This window comes from Eublepharis macularius, chromosome 1 (genome assembly GCF_028583425.1).
Source record: "Eublepharis macularius isolate TG4126 chromosome 1, MPM_Emac_v1.0, whole genome shotgun sequence".
Lineage (NCBI taxonomy): Eukaryota > Metazoa > Chordata > Lepidosauria > Squamata > Eublepharidae > Eublepharis > Eublepharis macularius.
Genome location: NC_072790.1, coordinates 132,316,472 through 132,333,976, shown reverse-complemented (window position 1 = coordinate 132,333,976; position 17,505 = coordinate 132,316,472). Strand labels below are relative to the sequence as shown.

Below are 17,505 nucleotides of genomic sequence, written 5' to 3'. Positions count from 1 at the left end.
AGACAACCTTTATCTGACTACCCCCCAGGGTCTGATTACAGCATATGTGCTATGATCAGAATGTGGAAGAAATGTAGTACCCTTTGGCCGGATAAATTAATTAGGGAGGACAGATGGAAAGGAAAAACGTTTCACATTAAAGAATGGTTTTGATGGCCCTTTAAGCACAAGTGAAGTCTCAGGGCACCTATCAATTCAGTTCTGGCAGATAACCAGATGGTTGTAATCTTTCATGACACTGATAAACAAAGTCATGCAACAAATGAGAACAGTGTGTATGTTTTTTTAGTTAAATATGTACTCACAAACATACACACACACACTTACTAGCCATTCAAATATTATGAGAAAACCAATTCACTGTTTTTTTGCCAAATTGGATTCCAAGCGTCTCACAATACAAGCATTATTCACGACAATGACTACATAGTTATTTAAAAGGCGTTTTTTCTACAAAAACCCATAAAGCTAGGATATTTTCAAAATAGACATCAATGTCCAGAGGAGGAATGGACGACAACATCACTGAAGTCAGATTTGATACTCTGCGAGCACCCTAGATACACATGCTTTGTCTTGAGGCACACAGTCCTGTCAAGTAGCATAAGAAATATTAGACTCCAATATATTTTGGTTTCTTAGTGAAAAAAGTTTCCTCCCCCCCTTCCTTAAAGAGATTTTTAAATAAACCAGCAATTCCACTCTTCAAATAATAATACTGGGTAATATTTACTATATAGAAAAAATTACAGAAGACTGACAGTTGGATAATTTGCAGTTCTTTTTTTTTTAAGTCAAAGTAGTTATTTGGAGGCAGAGGAGAATCAGGGAAGGAAACCAGCAGAGATATATGTATGATATTAATATACTTTCTCCCCTCAGGAGACAGATAAACTTCAATGGGATGATTTAGACTGAAAAAACAACATATGGGCAAGAAAGAGTTAAACATGCTCTGCTCAGCATCACACCAATCTAATTTAGACCCTCCTTTAAAAGGGGGGGGTATCCAATCATGGATCTCTTAATAACATATCTCTTTTCTATTTGGCAAGTGCAAATCTTGTTGAATGTTACAATCTTCCTTCCTTCCTTCCTTTCTTTCCCTAGAACTATAATTCCCAGGTAACTAAAACATTTAAATGGCTTTGCAATGATGTGTACTGGAGGTCAAATCTTGCCAAAGAGATTGCCAAAAATCTACCTCCTCTTCAGGCACATTATTTCTAGTCCATGCTTTTCAGTACATGTAATTTCTTCCAGCATTCCAAGTAGTATTAACCTATAATATGTAATGCAGCCAGGGATTAATTTGAACTAAGGCTCATTAAAGCTTCATCTAATGTTTCCGACGCCCTGAAACTTGTAATGTACAACAGAGTGCTATAAGCATATTCAGGGTATCTTTTTTTCAGTTGCTAAGTGGCGCAGCCCCGTTACTGGCTTTTATTGCAAGAGGCTCAGGGCCAACACCGATGTGACAGAGATCATGTAAAAAGTCAACTGCACACAAGTGCACAGCTGAAATTGGGATCAGGGCCATGAAGGAAGCAAAGAGAGGATTTAACCCTTAAAGATTCACTCAGACTCAAAACAGACGTGACGAAATACCAAGATTCAACTCGTGTTCTCTTACCTAAAGGTTTGTCGGGAAGTGTAGGCGTCCTTGCAGCTTAAAGTTTAGCATTTACAGAGCAGCAGGGAGAGAAGTGCAGGTGTCCTTACAGCTTAAAGTTTAGCATTTACAGTGCAGGTGTCCTTGCAGCTTAAAGTTTAGCATTTACAGTGCAGGCATCCTTGCAGCTTAAAGTTTAGCATTTACAGAGCAGCAGGGAGGGAAGTGCAGGCGCGGGGCGCCTTTCCTCCCACTCTCAAGGTGCATCACGGCATTCTCCCTTCCCCTCACCCAGCCTGGCCCTGCAGAGCGACGCCTGGCTGCACCGGGAGACTTTAAGCTGCAAGGACGCCCGCACTTCCCTCTCTGCTGCTCTGTAAATGCTAAATTTTAAGCTGCAAGGACGCCCGCACTTCCCTCTCTGCTGCTCTGTAAATGCTAAACTTTAAGCTGCAAGGACGCCTACACTTCCCGACAAACCTTGAGGTAAGAGAACACGAGTTGAATCTAGGTATTTCGTCACGTGTGTTTTGGCTCTCAGTTTCACTAATCAAAGCCAGGCTCTTTGCACTATTAGCAGTTTTAAAGGGGTGAAACACTCTTTTTACATTTACCTTTTTCTTCTTTAAAATGATAAAAGCATGGGAAGACTGGTTTTGATTAACAAAATGCAGCAGGAATTGAAATCTAAATCAGCTCTTCCTCCCCATACACCTCTGATCTGAACTGCAGCTGTGTGTGTGTAAAACTTATCTTTTACAGACTGACAGAGATCTGTGATCTCAGTCATGTTTGTTTTGGCCCTCAGGACAGATCTGAAATAGCCTGGCCCAGATTCATACTGAAGAATGAGTAAAAGAATGAGAGGTCAAAAGCAATATTACTTCAAGATAATCCTCACATTAGCTTAACATGATCAGAATACATCATGCAAGCTATAAAAACCAAATTAGAATTACTTGTGCATGTGCATTCAGGAGTGGCTCGTTATTAAGTCACCTCAACTACTTTTCTTTCTCCTCCTGAGGATCTAAGATAGACTTCAAAGAAAGGACCTTTGCAGCACCTTGCATGGATCCAGGGTGGGCAGCAGCAGAGAAGGTGCACACCTCCTCTCATACAGACCAAGCAGGTAAGATTTAAGGTGGTAGGTATATAGAAATTCCTCCACATCCAGCCTTGTGCCCCTAACAATGGTGCAGAAAATTATGAGAGTCATGCCCTCCTGTCACCTGCTCCCACACTGACACCCCCACCAGTTTGGTGCCCTAAGCAACAACTTGGGTGGCTAAGGCAGTGAACCAGAACTCAAGTCCAATGCTTGGGATACAACTTGCTAAATTTTCACAAGATGATCACCTAGAGGGAAACATGCTGTTGTGAAGCTATTGTATGCTACATGTGTTTTCATTAAAAGAAAAAGGATATTATAAAAGAATGGATGAAGAGATTAATTCTTTAAACATAGTGCCCAACACTGTACTAGTTAAAAGCCATTACTTGCCTTTTAGTGTTACCCAGTACTGTTTCCATTTTCTACGGGTAACCAGCTCAAGCTTCTTTTCTTTCTGTAACGTCACAAGAGGTTTGAAGAACAGCCATCCAGCTTTGCGAACAACTCCTTGTTCTTTCTCGTACAGCATATCCAACTGTTCCAAGGAGCTGAGCGATTCACTGCTTGAGTCCTCAGATTCTGTGGACATTTCTGGGTGCTCAATGTTGGTCTTGCTTAGGTCAAGTTCTCTCATGAAGTTCTCATAAATGTTTTGTCTCAGGACATCACTGCTGATTGCATTAGCAGATTCACTTCTCTGGGGAAAGAGCTGGCCAGAGCTTGGTGACCACAGAGAACCAGAGAACTGTGGAGGGGCAAGAGGGTCAGGAGGAAGACCGTCAAGTCCAATGTCAAAGTACTCACTCGAATCTTTGCATTTTGGTTCCTATCAATAAGAAAAACAATCCCACTGTTAACTAATATATAGCAATTATATAACACAGTTTAACTGGTTCCCTGACTATGTCTGCTGCAAAGCAATTCATTTTCCATAATCTCCTAGTACAGACTGACCTCTGCACCCATCAGTGCTACTGTAAGTCAACACACGCCTAAAAATTCCAGAGACTCACTCAATGGACTTAGAAGAAACCTCATAACTCATTTGTAATTGCTGTTACTTCTGTAGCCAAAAGTCTGGCATCTAGAATCAGAAACACTGCCGAGGACTAAAGATGCATGCACTTCATCTAAGTATTGTGAAACAGCAGTATGATCTTACAGTAGTACTGCAGCTTTTATGTGATAAGCTGAAAGCCGGATTTGTTACTAAGACATTTAAAATGTGTTTCTACCATTTCTAGTCAATATAATCAAAATCCCACCACACAAGGATGAAACTTTTACAGGAACACTTCAGAAAATACCCATTAAGATTTTTTACCTAAGAACTTGCACACATTCACATTAAAAATAAATACTGGCACCTGAAACCAGGGTATAATTCCACTATATTCGAATTGTGTGGTACTGAAAAAGACCAATTGTATAGATATGTTGAGATGGTTTAATATTCTTTTCATTCTGTTGAAAGTGTACTTAATTCGTATCCACCAATATTATGCTGTTCTATCCCCTTAAAATTCAGGACGTTCTGAAAAGCGTTTACAGCTGGACTATCCTGTTGAAGTCCAGAGATTCTTAGCCGCTCCTTCAGAATTGTACTTTACATTTCAAGTGTGTGACCTGAATGTGGTGATGATGTGGTTTCTCTTCACCAGCTAGCTTCACTTTCACACTGCTCACAGAGGACTACCGAGTCTCCTTGTGCCACATCTAGGCACATGCTCAAAAAGTTTATTCACACTCTGCTTCCAAGAATCCTTTATTTTTATTATTATTATTTTTTTATTTTACTTTTTTATTTTATATTTTTTCCTTTCTGCCTCTGCTCTGTTCTCACACATTCAGTATTAAAGTAAATTTTCAACATCAGTCTTTAGGCCATCACTTAATTCAAATCTGTATTTTTCTTCTAGTCCATTCTTTCCAATTCCCAGTTACCAGCATTCTTATAAGGCTCTGCTTTCATTCCTGAGGTGGGCGGAAACCTTCATACTAAGATCATTTGGAAGCTACAGCCTGATCTTGCCACCACTTCCAGAACCAATATACAGAAAAGCATATAATGAATATACTCTGTATCAAAAAAATGTACAGGGCTCATCTTACATTTCAATTTGAATTTCTAAGATATACTCTTCTGGCACATACTTTCTGAATGGCTGATTATTATGTTTGTTGTTTCAGCAAAATTAATTACGTGTGAGCAAAATTATAATTATATGCAACTCACTTGCACTAGCTGTAATAACATGAAGGAATTTTTATAAGAAGGGTAGAGCACTTAACTATGCAGAGTTGAATGTTTTACATATGCTTTTAATTTTCATTTGGCAGCATTTATTTCCTTGAGTTTCTGCTTACACACTGGGCTATCCAGAGCCCAAGGCAAGACTGTAATCTAAAGGATTTGCTATCAGAAATTGATAATTGCCCATAATTCTCACTAGCACTGTGAGAATCTTTCCAAATAAGTATCTTTAAGCAAATTTCAGTGGAACTGAACAAGAAGTTCTGCTGGGAGGAGTGTCCTCACAACAAAATATTACCATAAAGTTTAAAATAGCAGACTAAAGGCTAAATGAACAATTACCTAATGCCATTAACTACTAAAAGAAATCCAAACCAGCTGTTTACAACTCGATTATAAGAGTCTCACAGTTTTTCTTTAGCTTCTCCCCAATGTTGTTGCACATTGTTTTTAAATCTAAGAACATATCAAATAGAACTGGCTTTTACAGTATGTTTTTGGTCTCTAACCCAGAAGCACTGAATGCTGCCTAACTGCCCACTCCTGAAATGGTACTCATCAAAAAGCTGTGTCATGTATTGGTAGGATGGTCACTTCCCTCCAACATGCAGCCAAAAGCAGCACAATGGTACAGCTGTCATAGGAAAGATCACATTTCCCATGAAATGTCTACTGCTAGCATGGCATTTATTTAGAGTCACAAGGAGAAGAGGAATGCTTAGCCAACCCAGGAGCAATTTTGCAAACTCCTTTATTTTTTGCAGACTGTTACCCTATCTAATGTTTGGGGGGATGGAGTAGGGGACAGTGTACCTTGTAATGTCTGGGTGTTAAAGTAAATGTGGTTTGTGTGGCAAAACACATGCATCAAAAAAACCTCCTCAAAATAAGCTTCACGAAACATTGTGTAAGTGTTGTCCTCCCCGCAGTCTTTTGCCCCCTATATAACTAACTTGAGAATAAGTTCTTGAAAAACCAATTTATTACTTGAGACATCCCAAGAATGGGAAGAGAAGTAGCTGCAGATTGTTCAGTCCAATGTTTCTGTTTTTTTCTGCTTGGTATATAATCTTTTTTCTTCCCCTTGTTTTGATGAAGAAAAATGCATCTTGATGTAAATTTAGACGTTGGAGATAATCTGCCTTTTGGGCAATGACCAGGTAGAAACAGACAGAGTGAGAGCAGCGGACACATAAGCAGTAGAACACAGAAAGATAGGGGAAAGGGAAGGCAAAACGGAAGTGTATGGTGGTACAGAGGTTTGTTGGCAGGACATACCGGGGGAGGGGAATAAGGTTTAGTCAGGGATTTGCTTCTTTCTTTACTGAAGCTTGTCACTGAATCTAGATTTCAACTATTTAATTATATATCGTGGCAATGTGAGCTTTGTTTCTATTTTATACTTGGGTCCCAATACACAGAGCAAATAAATTTCTATGAGACTGGCTGAAGAAAGCAGCTTTCTGAAAAGAATCTGTTAGCATTCACAGAGCACAAGCGAAATCAAGAACAATGTAGGTCAAATGTAACAGAGACATCATATCTGTTCATCCACTTAACTGATTATCTGCTTCTAATATACTATATGAGCTGAGAATCCATTGTACTACAGTGAGCTCCAGATAGTGGTCATTCTGACTCCACACATATGAAAATCAAGTGTTTCTACATTCCCATCCCCATTTTGGGTACCAGTTAAGAAAGGATTCCCTGGAAAGCACTTTGGTAACTGGCTGCCATGACTCAGGTAGCTCCTGAGAACATCTAGGCTGAACTGCTGAGAAGGGGCCCCTCTAGCACAGTAGCAGAACCGTAACAAAGTAATCAAATGAAAACTGTGGAAAATATAGCAGCTATGTAGTGCCCTTGCAACCTGTCCAGGAAAGACTTGGCTGGGGGACAGCCCACCTCGCCACTGGCCTGCTGGGACATTTCCCAGTGGCTTTAATGCTTATCTGCTGCAGACTGAGTTGGATTGGCTTTGAAGGATTTTGAAGTTATTGGAACAAATTTATTTTAAAAGCATACAGTTTAAAGTTAGAAGTAGTTGACTCATACTTCAGGTAAGACTTTTTATTGAAAATTCTACATACCTGCAGCCTTCTTTTCTTTCTTGATAGGCTTCCTGTCCAGTCACTGATCCGACGCATTCGGCTTTTTAAAGTTTCCTTCTTGGCTACATTGTCACTGAGGCGTGCAGATTTCCTACATGGAAGGGTGTAGGAAGAATATTGTGGAGTTGCTCTGTGGTCTACTACTTTGGAAGGAACATCTATGTCGGAGGTAAATGAAACACAGTTGCTTAAACTAGCATGAGTATTGATGTAATCTGCAGAAAGCCCAATATCAGAGAGCTGACAGTTTCTAAGATTTGTATCTCGGTACATGTCACGGAGAGAAGAGAGAGATGAACTTTGGTTCAAGGGCTTCTTGCAGTCATTCTGGGGAAAACTGACTTGAATACTTGTATCTGGGGTGCTCCTCGATATGTACGGTCCATCCAGTTCATTCATGTCTCCATTATTGCCCCATGGAGCATCATACCACGAACATTCAGAGCTAATGGAGCTCCCTTTACTGGATCTAAGTCTCGAGTCAGAGGCTGATAGGCACCGGCTTCCAACATAACCTGTACTAGAACTCTCTTTCACTTCAAGCAGATTATTCCTTTCAGACTCCGTAGGTGAGTACCGTAAAAGTTGCACTGGTCCATTGGATTCCTCTCTGGAGACAGTGCTATTACTGCTGCTGTTATGAAATTCAACCCTTAAGCAACCATCCAGCTTCCCCAGTGTCTTAATGAGGACCTTTGGGCTCATTCGATCATCTGATGGTGGAGTTGATGCTAGGCTTTCATTCTTCCCATAGCAATTTAAGAAGTGACCATTACATTCTCTGGAAGCAACATGGTTGCTTTTAGCTTCCAAGTCAATATAGTGAAAACCATTCTCTGGCAAAAACACGACATTATTACTCCCTTGGCTCCCCGAGGTTTGTGTTCGATGTTTGTTCTGGATGCTGCCCTTAGAAACCTTCACTACTGTGTCCCCAAGCCTAGAAGAATAAGGCTGAGTGTTCTTGAAATGTGAAAGGCAGTTCCTGGCTAATGATCGGGATTTGTAAGTTGTGCCACTGTTGCTATGACCCCATCCATGTGAGGAGCAGGACTTCTCATCTTTAGCATGGATGCTGCGAATTTTGAGAGAGCAAGGCTTCTGCTTGGCACCGGATGTAGAATTAGCATGATTTTTGGTTCCCTGAAGGCTGTACTGGCTTTCTGAATTCCCCATTTTTCACTAAATAAAAGAATATCACAAACAGATGTGCGTTATTCATAGACTTTTTTAGTCTCTCATGTAAACTCCTAAATGTGTTTGCTTCTAAGTAAACTCCATTTATTTGAATAGCTTTTTAGGTGACAATGACTAGTTTGCACTAAAGTTGTTCATGAAGCTTCTCTGTACTTCATATGGAGTTAAAGTTAAGAGAGACTCAATAAATCCACTCAGACTCTCCTTCATTCAGTAAGCAAGTTTTGTTGCATATAGCCTATATTTAGAAGACTGAAACTCATGCCTGTAATATTTACATAACAATCAAATGGGTAAGATGATGCACTGCACACTAATGATGAAGCAAAGCCCACCTTCTATTTATCTATAATTAATTAATTAATTTCATTTTCAAATAAGTTATCAATGTATAAAAATGTTGCTAAAATAGGATGGAGTATATTGACCTGCCACCTTGCCTTGAAAGCAAAATTAATATGGCCATCAATAATCTGCAGTTATGACACAATATGGGAACTGGAGGGATGGCTATATAGCTAGGCTTGTTCCTTTCAGAACAAGATTTAAAGAGACTCTCAAATCTTAGTCTTTACCTCACCTTGAATTTATCAATTTTACTGTCAGAAAATTAGCCTGGAAATCTACATATTATGCCAGTCTTAGACCTTCATGATGTACGTGAAGTACCTTTTATTTTAGAACTGACTTTCATTGTAACTGTAACTTTGAGACCACTGAAGCAAACAGGGTTCCCATCGTCTTTCCACACTGTCCATAACAATGGTTTATGAAGTTACTTTTTAATATTTATTTGTAAATCATCTCTTATTCTATCAAACTTCACAAAATTCTCCTAAATATTTCAAAAAGCAAAGGACTATGTCAAGCATACCTGTGCAATTCCTCAATAGTGAATAGAATTTGCAGTCTGTGTCCTTAGCATTATCTTTATAGCTAGTGACCAAGTTTTCTAAGCATGGACAAAATTCTTTGTAATATTCCTGCAAACAAAAGGAAAAGGAAAATGTGTAGGTCAAAAAAAAATCTATACATTTTCATAGTTTATTATGAACATCCATGTAGCATCTCAGTAATAATAGAAGATGTTTTCAGAAAAAATAACACAGAAGTACAAGAGCTAATTCAACAACCTTTTTCTACTCCAATATGAAAACACAGAAGTATTTCAGATATAATAATGACACATCATTATCTCATTACATGAACGAGCCTGAGGAATTTACTTGTGCTTGTATACCATCCTCCTCCTTCCTGGCTCAAAAAACAAAATCATCATTACTGCTTTCGCAGCAAATCATAGTTTGTCATTTTCTCACAATTACAACTATAGTTTGTTCTCTTTTCTCTAAATTAGACATAAACTAGTGTTTAGAAACCTCGTTTGGAAAGAAAATAATTCATGGTTTGTGTTTCTGACAAAATAGCAAACTATGATTTGCTACTAACCCAGAAAGAATTACTTTTCACACCATGCAGAAAGGAAGGGAGGATACATGACCAGAAATTCCCCCATGCTTGTTCATGGAATGGTAAGTCATGGACTATCTTTATATCTAAACTACGCCGCAGTACTGAAATTACAATACACACTTCTGTCCGAGCCTCAAACTACATATAAGGAGCATCATCATTAAAATGAAGAAAACAGGAGAAATTGAGGGATATGATTCTTAATACATGAGACAATAATATTATTTAGATAAGATTTAACAAGGCTATAATAACCTCAACTAAAGTAAATCTTTTAAGGTGGAACAATTAAAAAATTTCAAAATTTCTTCTACTTGATAACATAATGGGAATTTGGCTGTATATCTCGCCGTACCATATGATCCATTTCTGTGTACTCAAAATCCTGTAGAAATTGTAGCTGTGACGCAAAGGTGAAAGGCCACTGGTTAATTCACTCACCCCACTAACTGGCAACTTCTATATTTGTATTTTAAAGTTGAGCAGCTACCAACAGCAGCAACAAAAAAGACAGCACCAGCCACAGAACAGATCAGTATGCAGCAAGACAAAAGTAGCTATGGAAAGAGATACATACATCAACAGGGAATACAAGAAGATGCATTGCTAAGAGGGGAGAAGGAGATCAGCTTCTTATATTATTGTTGCAGATTTCAAATTATAAACAGGGGGGGGGATCAAAAAATCCAAATGTACATCTGACAACAATTCTTGCAGAGTCCATAAAAAACCAAAGCGCTTAAGCAATGCATGCCCAACCCTATAACTGAATACAGATTGTAAAGTGTAGATTTTTACCAATAAAACCAACATTCCATTATAATGTTTGTATTACATACTGAAAATCTCACTCATCACAAAAGGTAGTCATGGCAGTACTTTGACAACCTTCCATTCAATGAACTTTAAGGTCACAATCCTATGGTGAGTTACTCCAGTCTAAGTCCACGGAAGTCGATGGACGTGTAATTCTCCATAGGATTGCCCTGAAAGTTGCCTTAATGTAGTGCTGAAGAAAGCACAGATGTAAGTAAGCAAACAAGTGACAAAAGATTTTTTTGAATACTTTTGCTTTTTAAAGAAGCAACTGAGTCAACATTTATGATTTTTATTGCTTCCTTCTTGTAAATGTTATTTGCTTACAAATGTAAATATCACCAACACAAAAACACAGTTTAGGGTAGCAATTACTACAATGCAACTGGCTCGGTGCTGAAGACAATGCCAAGCATTGGAAAGCAAACACCATATAAATTTTGCAAGCTCTCATTTACTGAATAAACGTAAATCATTAGGGGATTGCTGACCAATCCAACACAGGAAAGTCATCATCCAAGGTATTTATATTCAAAACCTATATTCCAGGAGCATAAACCACATTCACAGGGCTACTTTCAGAAAGCAATTCCTATTGATAAGAGTACATGAAACCCAATTTGTCTAAAGATTCCATCAAAGACCATCTGGTCTGCACTGTGATTGCATTCACAGACTGGGTAATCCTTTTTAATGGAAATGTTAACAAGCAAGCTGCTGTTATAGACCTCAATATAACTGCATCAATTCTTCAGACTTAAGCCTACTGGTACACCTTCCATTGTGCACAGTTACAATGACAAATGCTAAAGAATACGTCTGTCAAAGGTAGGTATGCAAAATAAGCTGACATGCAGCACAATGAGCAGTTAAGACTACAGTAATTGCCTATGAAATGTGCTATCATGGATCATTTCTTTTATCACACAAGGAAACTTCCAAATAGCAGAAAGTGATCATGTGATAGTTTGCCGCCAATTAAAGTTATGTGCGTCAATATAAGTTATGCTAGATAGGAAATAAAGACTTCAACCACACGGTGGCACAAAAATATATCACCACTACAGTACAGCAGCAGCAGGATGCATAGAAACAAATGGAAATGCCTCCCCCCCACACACACACACACAGATGCACACTTTTATAAGCTGTAGCCAGCACATCCTTCCCTCTTTTGCCTATTGCACCTGTGCAAACCCACAAGCACAACAGCTATTTCACTGGTTCCCTCTGTGGTCCATAAACAGTCCTTTTCTTCTCATGGTTCCCTTTTGCCTACTGAGCCGTGTTGTAAAACGTCAGCACCTCTATGGGAAGAGGGGGAATGGCCTTTTAAAAGCTGAAACGAGTGACGGGATATGGAACTTACCTCTGTCATTCTGAAGGTGCAGCCTAGCTCCACCCCTCTCAGGGATCTGTGGTAGAGCATTTGCTTGGCATGCAAAAGGACCCAAGTTCCCAGTGGCATCTCCAAGTAAAAGGATCAGGTGGTAGGTGATATGAAAGACCTATACCTCAGACCCTGGAGAGCTGCTGCCACTCTGAGTAGTAAATACTGACCTTAATGGATTCATGGTTAGTATAAGACAGTTCCCTGTGTTCATGCACACCTGTGGTGAACTCTCCACCAGCAGCTGCCCTACAGTTTCCCTTTCAGTTTGAAAAAAAAGAGATTTATATTTTCTTCAGAGCAAAGGGTCGCTTCCCTAGGCTTCCTGCTTCCCCACAGCATGAGGCCTCCTGGTAGAAACCCCCAATACCCATCACTGCTTCAAGCAGTGATGTGAGATGGGAGAAAAATAAAATTAAAAACAAGATTGCCATGTCACTTTCCAGGTAGAAACCATAGAGTTTCTGGAGATTCCCAGAGCTACCTTTTGTAGCTTCCAGGTTGTACTCAGAAGTGACATGGTGATGTCAGTAACATTGCTGAGACCAGATGCATGCTCCCTTGTCCCTGCCCCTCCTGCAAGAAGCAAGAAGGGGCAATTTCTGCCAATTCCCCTTCTGAAAGGTACTAAATTTTCATGCCATGCCATTCCCAAAGGAACTTGCCTCACCGTATTCATGATTCTGGAGATCAATCCAAATGGTCTGCTTGCTCCTTACAGATACTTTATCCAGCAATACTCTAGTATTCACAACTATCATTAACATGACATCATTCAAATAAGTGACTGGCATCATATAATCCATAGGATGTAAAAAAATACCAAAATTTACTACTTGGTTCTTAAAAGAGAGCGAGAATTACTCCTAATCAATAGCCATCCCATCAGTGGACAAGGTGATTGCATTTACTCCTCCACTGAAATTATTTCTCCTGCACTGCTGGGGTGTTAAATATAATAGTTGAGGTTTAGAAAACCATACATCTGCTTGTGACAATCAGCAAAACAGCAGCTTTGCTCTCTTCGCCTCCTGCTCCCCCCCCCCCCCCCAGTACTTAATAACTCAGACACTCGAGTAGAATTTGTGTATTAGTCAGATGCTGTGTAGGGAATTCATATATTTGATTCAACAATCTGACACAGGTAAAATGTGCTACTGTATCTTGTTCAAAATGGGCAATTTGTCTTCTTATATTTGCAGTTTTACATAAAGTCATATTCAAACTATTACATTAATTTGCTTTTGCCACGACCACGAGGTTTTTTTGATCAAGAAACTAGAGATGTACATAACAGTCACTTTTCAGCTCAAATAAATACAGAGTGCTTTCTGGAAAGAATTCATTGCATTTTTTTAAAAAAAACTTGCATTTTACTCATATGCTCTCGCAAATGAAAAGCAGAGATTTTTTCACTCCTATAAACTGAACGGCAGTCCTATGCCAAAAATTCAACCAACATAATTATACCATGGTACTCTTGGCTGCCCAAATACCTAGATACTCAAATGAGCAGGCAAACAACCAGCAATGATCATGGTTCTTTTTTATAGGCATTACTTAGTTTTAAATGATTCACTTATTCCATTTAAAGAAAGGGTTGTTGAGTTATAATGCTACTTTGTTTGCAGCCTAGTACAACAGCCTCTTACTCAGCAGGTTCAAATGTAATATGCTTCTTTCTCATTCCCTAACAATCAGCAACTCTAGTTCTAACACAGACTATAGTTTGTCATTCCAGAACAGACCCAGAAAGGGAATGATAGGGAAACTGCATCATCCTACAACACAGCAGATGGTCCACCACAACCAAAAGATTTGGGGACCACCTACTACCACCAGGAAAGGGCCACTGCCAGACAAGTTCCTTCAACACCTCAAGGGTGCTCTTCCATTTCAGGCCAGAGAAGAGCCTGGAGACAGTGAAACATGACTCTCATCTCCCTTTTAGCCTTGCCTGCAGGATAGGAGACATGTGTATGCATGCACATGAGGGGCTGATATGCCTAGGGCTCTTGAACGTTATCCAAAGCTGGCCTGGCCGCATGTAGACAGAAAGCACTACACATCTTGTGATCTCAGCCTTACCTCACTGTGTTCTGGTACCTTCAGCATTTTTGTCTCAACCTGATTCTGATACCAGAGGTCTGCTGGGTGGGGTGGGGGTGAGGGGATGAAGGCGGAAAGCACCAGAGTAAGATGCAGAGCAGGCAAGAGTTAATTCTCCCAATCTGTGTACCTTAGCTTTGATTAAAAACAGATGACCTTAGCCCCTGCTTTCTTTACATGTAATGGGTGGAGTTGTGTGTCTTTCTTCCCCTAATTGCAGGTGGGGAGAGTTGATTTGTACTGCAAATAAAGAAGTGGCTACTGAGAGCAGAACCACAAGTGACAAAAGGCACAGATTGGACACTTGTCAGCTTCCCTCAAGTTTTGATGGGAAATGTAGGCATCCTGGTCTTGCAGCTTCGCTCTCTGACTGCTGTCCAATGGACTTTTCAACAGTCACTTGTCCAACATTCCGCCAAGCTGCCTACATTTCCCATCAAAACTTGAGAGAAGCTGACAAGTGTCCAATCTGTGCCTTTTGTCACTTGTGGTTCTGCTCTGAGTGTTCCTATATGAAATTATTAGCAAAGATAGCATAGGTTCTTAATCGTCTAGAGATTTGATCCTTGCTTATCACTGATCCATCCCATCTCATGAAGAGTGGTGTGTATGTGTGCACTTTACTAGGAGGGAGTAGGTTATGAAGTCTTAGACTCTGTTTCTAACTGCTTTCAGAAAGGCTTTACTGAGACTGATTTGGGTCCAGTAGCACCTTAGAGACCAGGACCCAAATCTTGCTCTTCTGCTACAAACCAACATGGCTAGCCATCTGAAATTATTTACTAGGGCTGTGATATATAAAGACCTTAAATAAATAATATATCCTCCAGGCTGTTTACAGTATGGGAAGCTCTTCTTCCCTCCCTCCCTCCCTCCCTCCCTCCCTCCTAAAACCTGCAACATCACCTGTCAGCTAACACAAGCAAACATTTCGCTCTATTCTATGTGAACTTGATGACACTGTATACACACCAGCCTTTCCTGCCTTGAACACAGAGGCCACAGGCAAATCCTGCCTAGCTCTTGCAGAAGGTGCGTATAGCAGAATAATTCATGCAGCCTAGGTGCTTACAGAGGATCAGAAAGCCCTGACAAAGCTAATGAGATGGTACAAAAATGGGTAGAAAGGTACAAAGTTATCTGCATTCGAGGAATATAATTTTATAAAAGAGAGAGCGAAAAGAGGGCATATTAAAGAATGAGAGAATCTCAAATTTGAAAACTGATCTTCAAAACATTAACACAAATTCAGATTGTATAAATGGAAGAAAACTATGGAATGAACTCCAAATACACAAGTACAAACATCAAATATTCAGAAAACAAATAATCAAAAAGAAAGTCAAGTTTGCAGTCATTGTGTGATTTGATGGGTGGGATAGAGTAGTCCGATGAACAGGTTGAAATCCCTGCTTATCAGAACAAGACTCACAGCCCAGCTTTCTTCCACATTGTTATATGGAAAGAAGGAGGCATACAAAGTGCTTTGTACAGTAAACAATAAAAGGCTCAGTGAATACAGAACACCATCTAAACGCTCACTTGTGCTTACACATAACCTTTTCTACCAAAGTGTTGTGGGCTCTCCTGCACTTACTTCCATGATGCCTTTGGGCGCACTGAGTCTCCATGTCTTCTTGTATGGCTGTTCTACCCTTAGTCTTCAGCCACACACCTATCAGTGGAGAAGCCCTGAAACGGTTTCCTATTCATCAAGCTGAGTAGTTGGAAAGATGCTCATTTAATTCCACAACAAACTTTGCCAAGATTAAAGGCCATTTCTAGAGCAAACAAGGTGGTTGGAGAGAGTTATGTCTGTACCCACTTGTCTGTGGGCAGCCACTAGATCTCTGGTTCAATGACAAGGACGCAGGAACATGCAATACACAAGGTCTCTTGCATCTATGGTGGCCAACCTCCAGGTGGGGGCTGGAGATCTCCTGGAATTGCAACTGATCTCCAGACTACAGAGCTCAGTTCCCCTGGAGAAAATAGCAGCTTTGGAGGCAGACTCTATGGCATCACATCCCTGCTGAGCTCCCTCCACAACCTCCACCATTCCCAGACTCCACTCTCAAATCTCCCAATCTGGAGTTGGTAATTCTACTTGCGTCCGGTCACTGTTTGCATTCCTTTCCCTGGCTAGATTTATATAGAACACATCCCTCCGGTGGTTGCACCAGCCATAGTTCATACACCATTTTTGTCAAAGCCAATGGCCCTCCCTATCATAGTACGGGGGCCACTCTTTTGTAGTACATCATCATCAATAAGGAAGTGGCCTTGTGACAGAATGCTTATCCGCATCTTATTAAGGCTTCCAACTGTTCAGATTAAAGATTTTATCTTATATTCTGAGCAGCTTCAGCCCTTGAAGTGAGACCTGAAAACAGCTTTTCCTCCTTTTAGAGAAACTGTCAGTACAAAATAGTTTCTTCTTGCAGTACTCTCCCCACCAAGAAACAAAGACTCCTCCTAAGAGTATAATTATTTCTTTTATTAAAATAAACTAGTCTTTTTGATAAAGCAAGGTATTAAAATATAAACGCTTATTAAGATAACACCTACAAAGTTGGAACAGATAAAGGCAACAAACTCTCCTAACCAGGGCTTTTTTTCTGGGAAAAAAGGTGGTGGAACTCAATGGGTTGCCAGTCCAGAGGGCAACTCTTGGTGGGAGGTGGTGCCCCTGGTACCACATGTGTGCGTGCAAAGTGCGTGCACTCTCCCAGGGCCAATGATGTCACTTTGAGTCAGCTGGAACAAGGGGGGAGTTTTTAAAAGTCTAAATTTTGCCCTCAGTGAAAATGGTCACATTGCTGGTGGCCCCGCCCCCTGATCTCGAGACAGAGGGGAGTCTAGATTGCCTTCCGCGCCATCAGGAAATCAGGGGGCGGAGCCAACAGTCATGTGTCCATTTTCATGAGGTTCCGGAACTTCTTTCCACCGCGTTCCAGCTGGAAAAAAACCTGCTCCTAACATTTTTCAATTAAATCAAAGTTTAAATCAATCAATGATTGATGAAATATATTGAATTCCCATAATACACATTACAAAAGTACGTTTCTCACTTAGATCTCCATGAGATTTCTTTCAGCCAAACCCCTAATCGGCTATCTGGGTTAGCACTTTTATATGTTATCTTATGCAGAAATCTAAGATCTTTTTCATGTGATAGCATAGATAACCTATGATTGTATAGTTATACAACATGTTAGAAAAAAACTACAGTAAAGTTCATACAGAGTTCACTAGAATCCATGTGTATCACTAAATATAATGTGCTCTAATCCATATTTCCATATTTCTGTGACAACCTGAAAAGCTAGCAGTGGGCCAGAGCAGGTTCTGCAGGACAAGCAACCTCTCTCTCTCTCTCTCTTTATTTATAGTCTGCCTTTCTCACTGAGACTCAAGACGGAT

The 17,505-nt window shown here is 40.0% G+C and overlaps 1 protein-coding gene across 1 annotated transcript in view; it reads right to left on the bottom strand.

Moving 5' to 3' along the window:
* Positions 1 to 17,505, bottom strand: part of TIAM2 (TIAM Rac1 associated GEF 2) — a 215,442-nt gene that overhangs the window by 122,202 nt on the left and 75,735 nt on the right. The window contains exons 3-5 of the mRNA XM_054969841.1: positions 9,169 to 9,277; positions 7,077 to 8,279; positions 3,120 to 3,555 (exon numbers count right to left, since the gene is read on the bottom strand). Coding sequence (XP_054825816.1) covers positions 3,120 to 3,555; positions 7,077 to 8,273 — 1,633 coding nt within the window. The 5' untranslated portion in view covers positions 8,274 to 8,279; positions 9,169 to 9,277. The remainder of the gene's footprint in view (positions 1 to 3,119; positions 3,556 to 7,076; positions 8,280 to 9,168; positions 9,278 to 17,505) is intronic.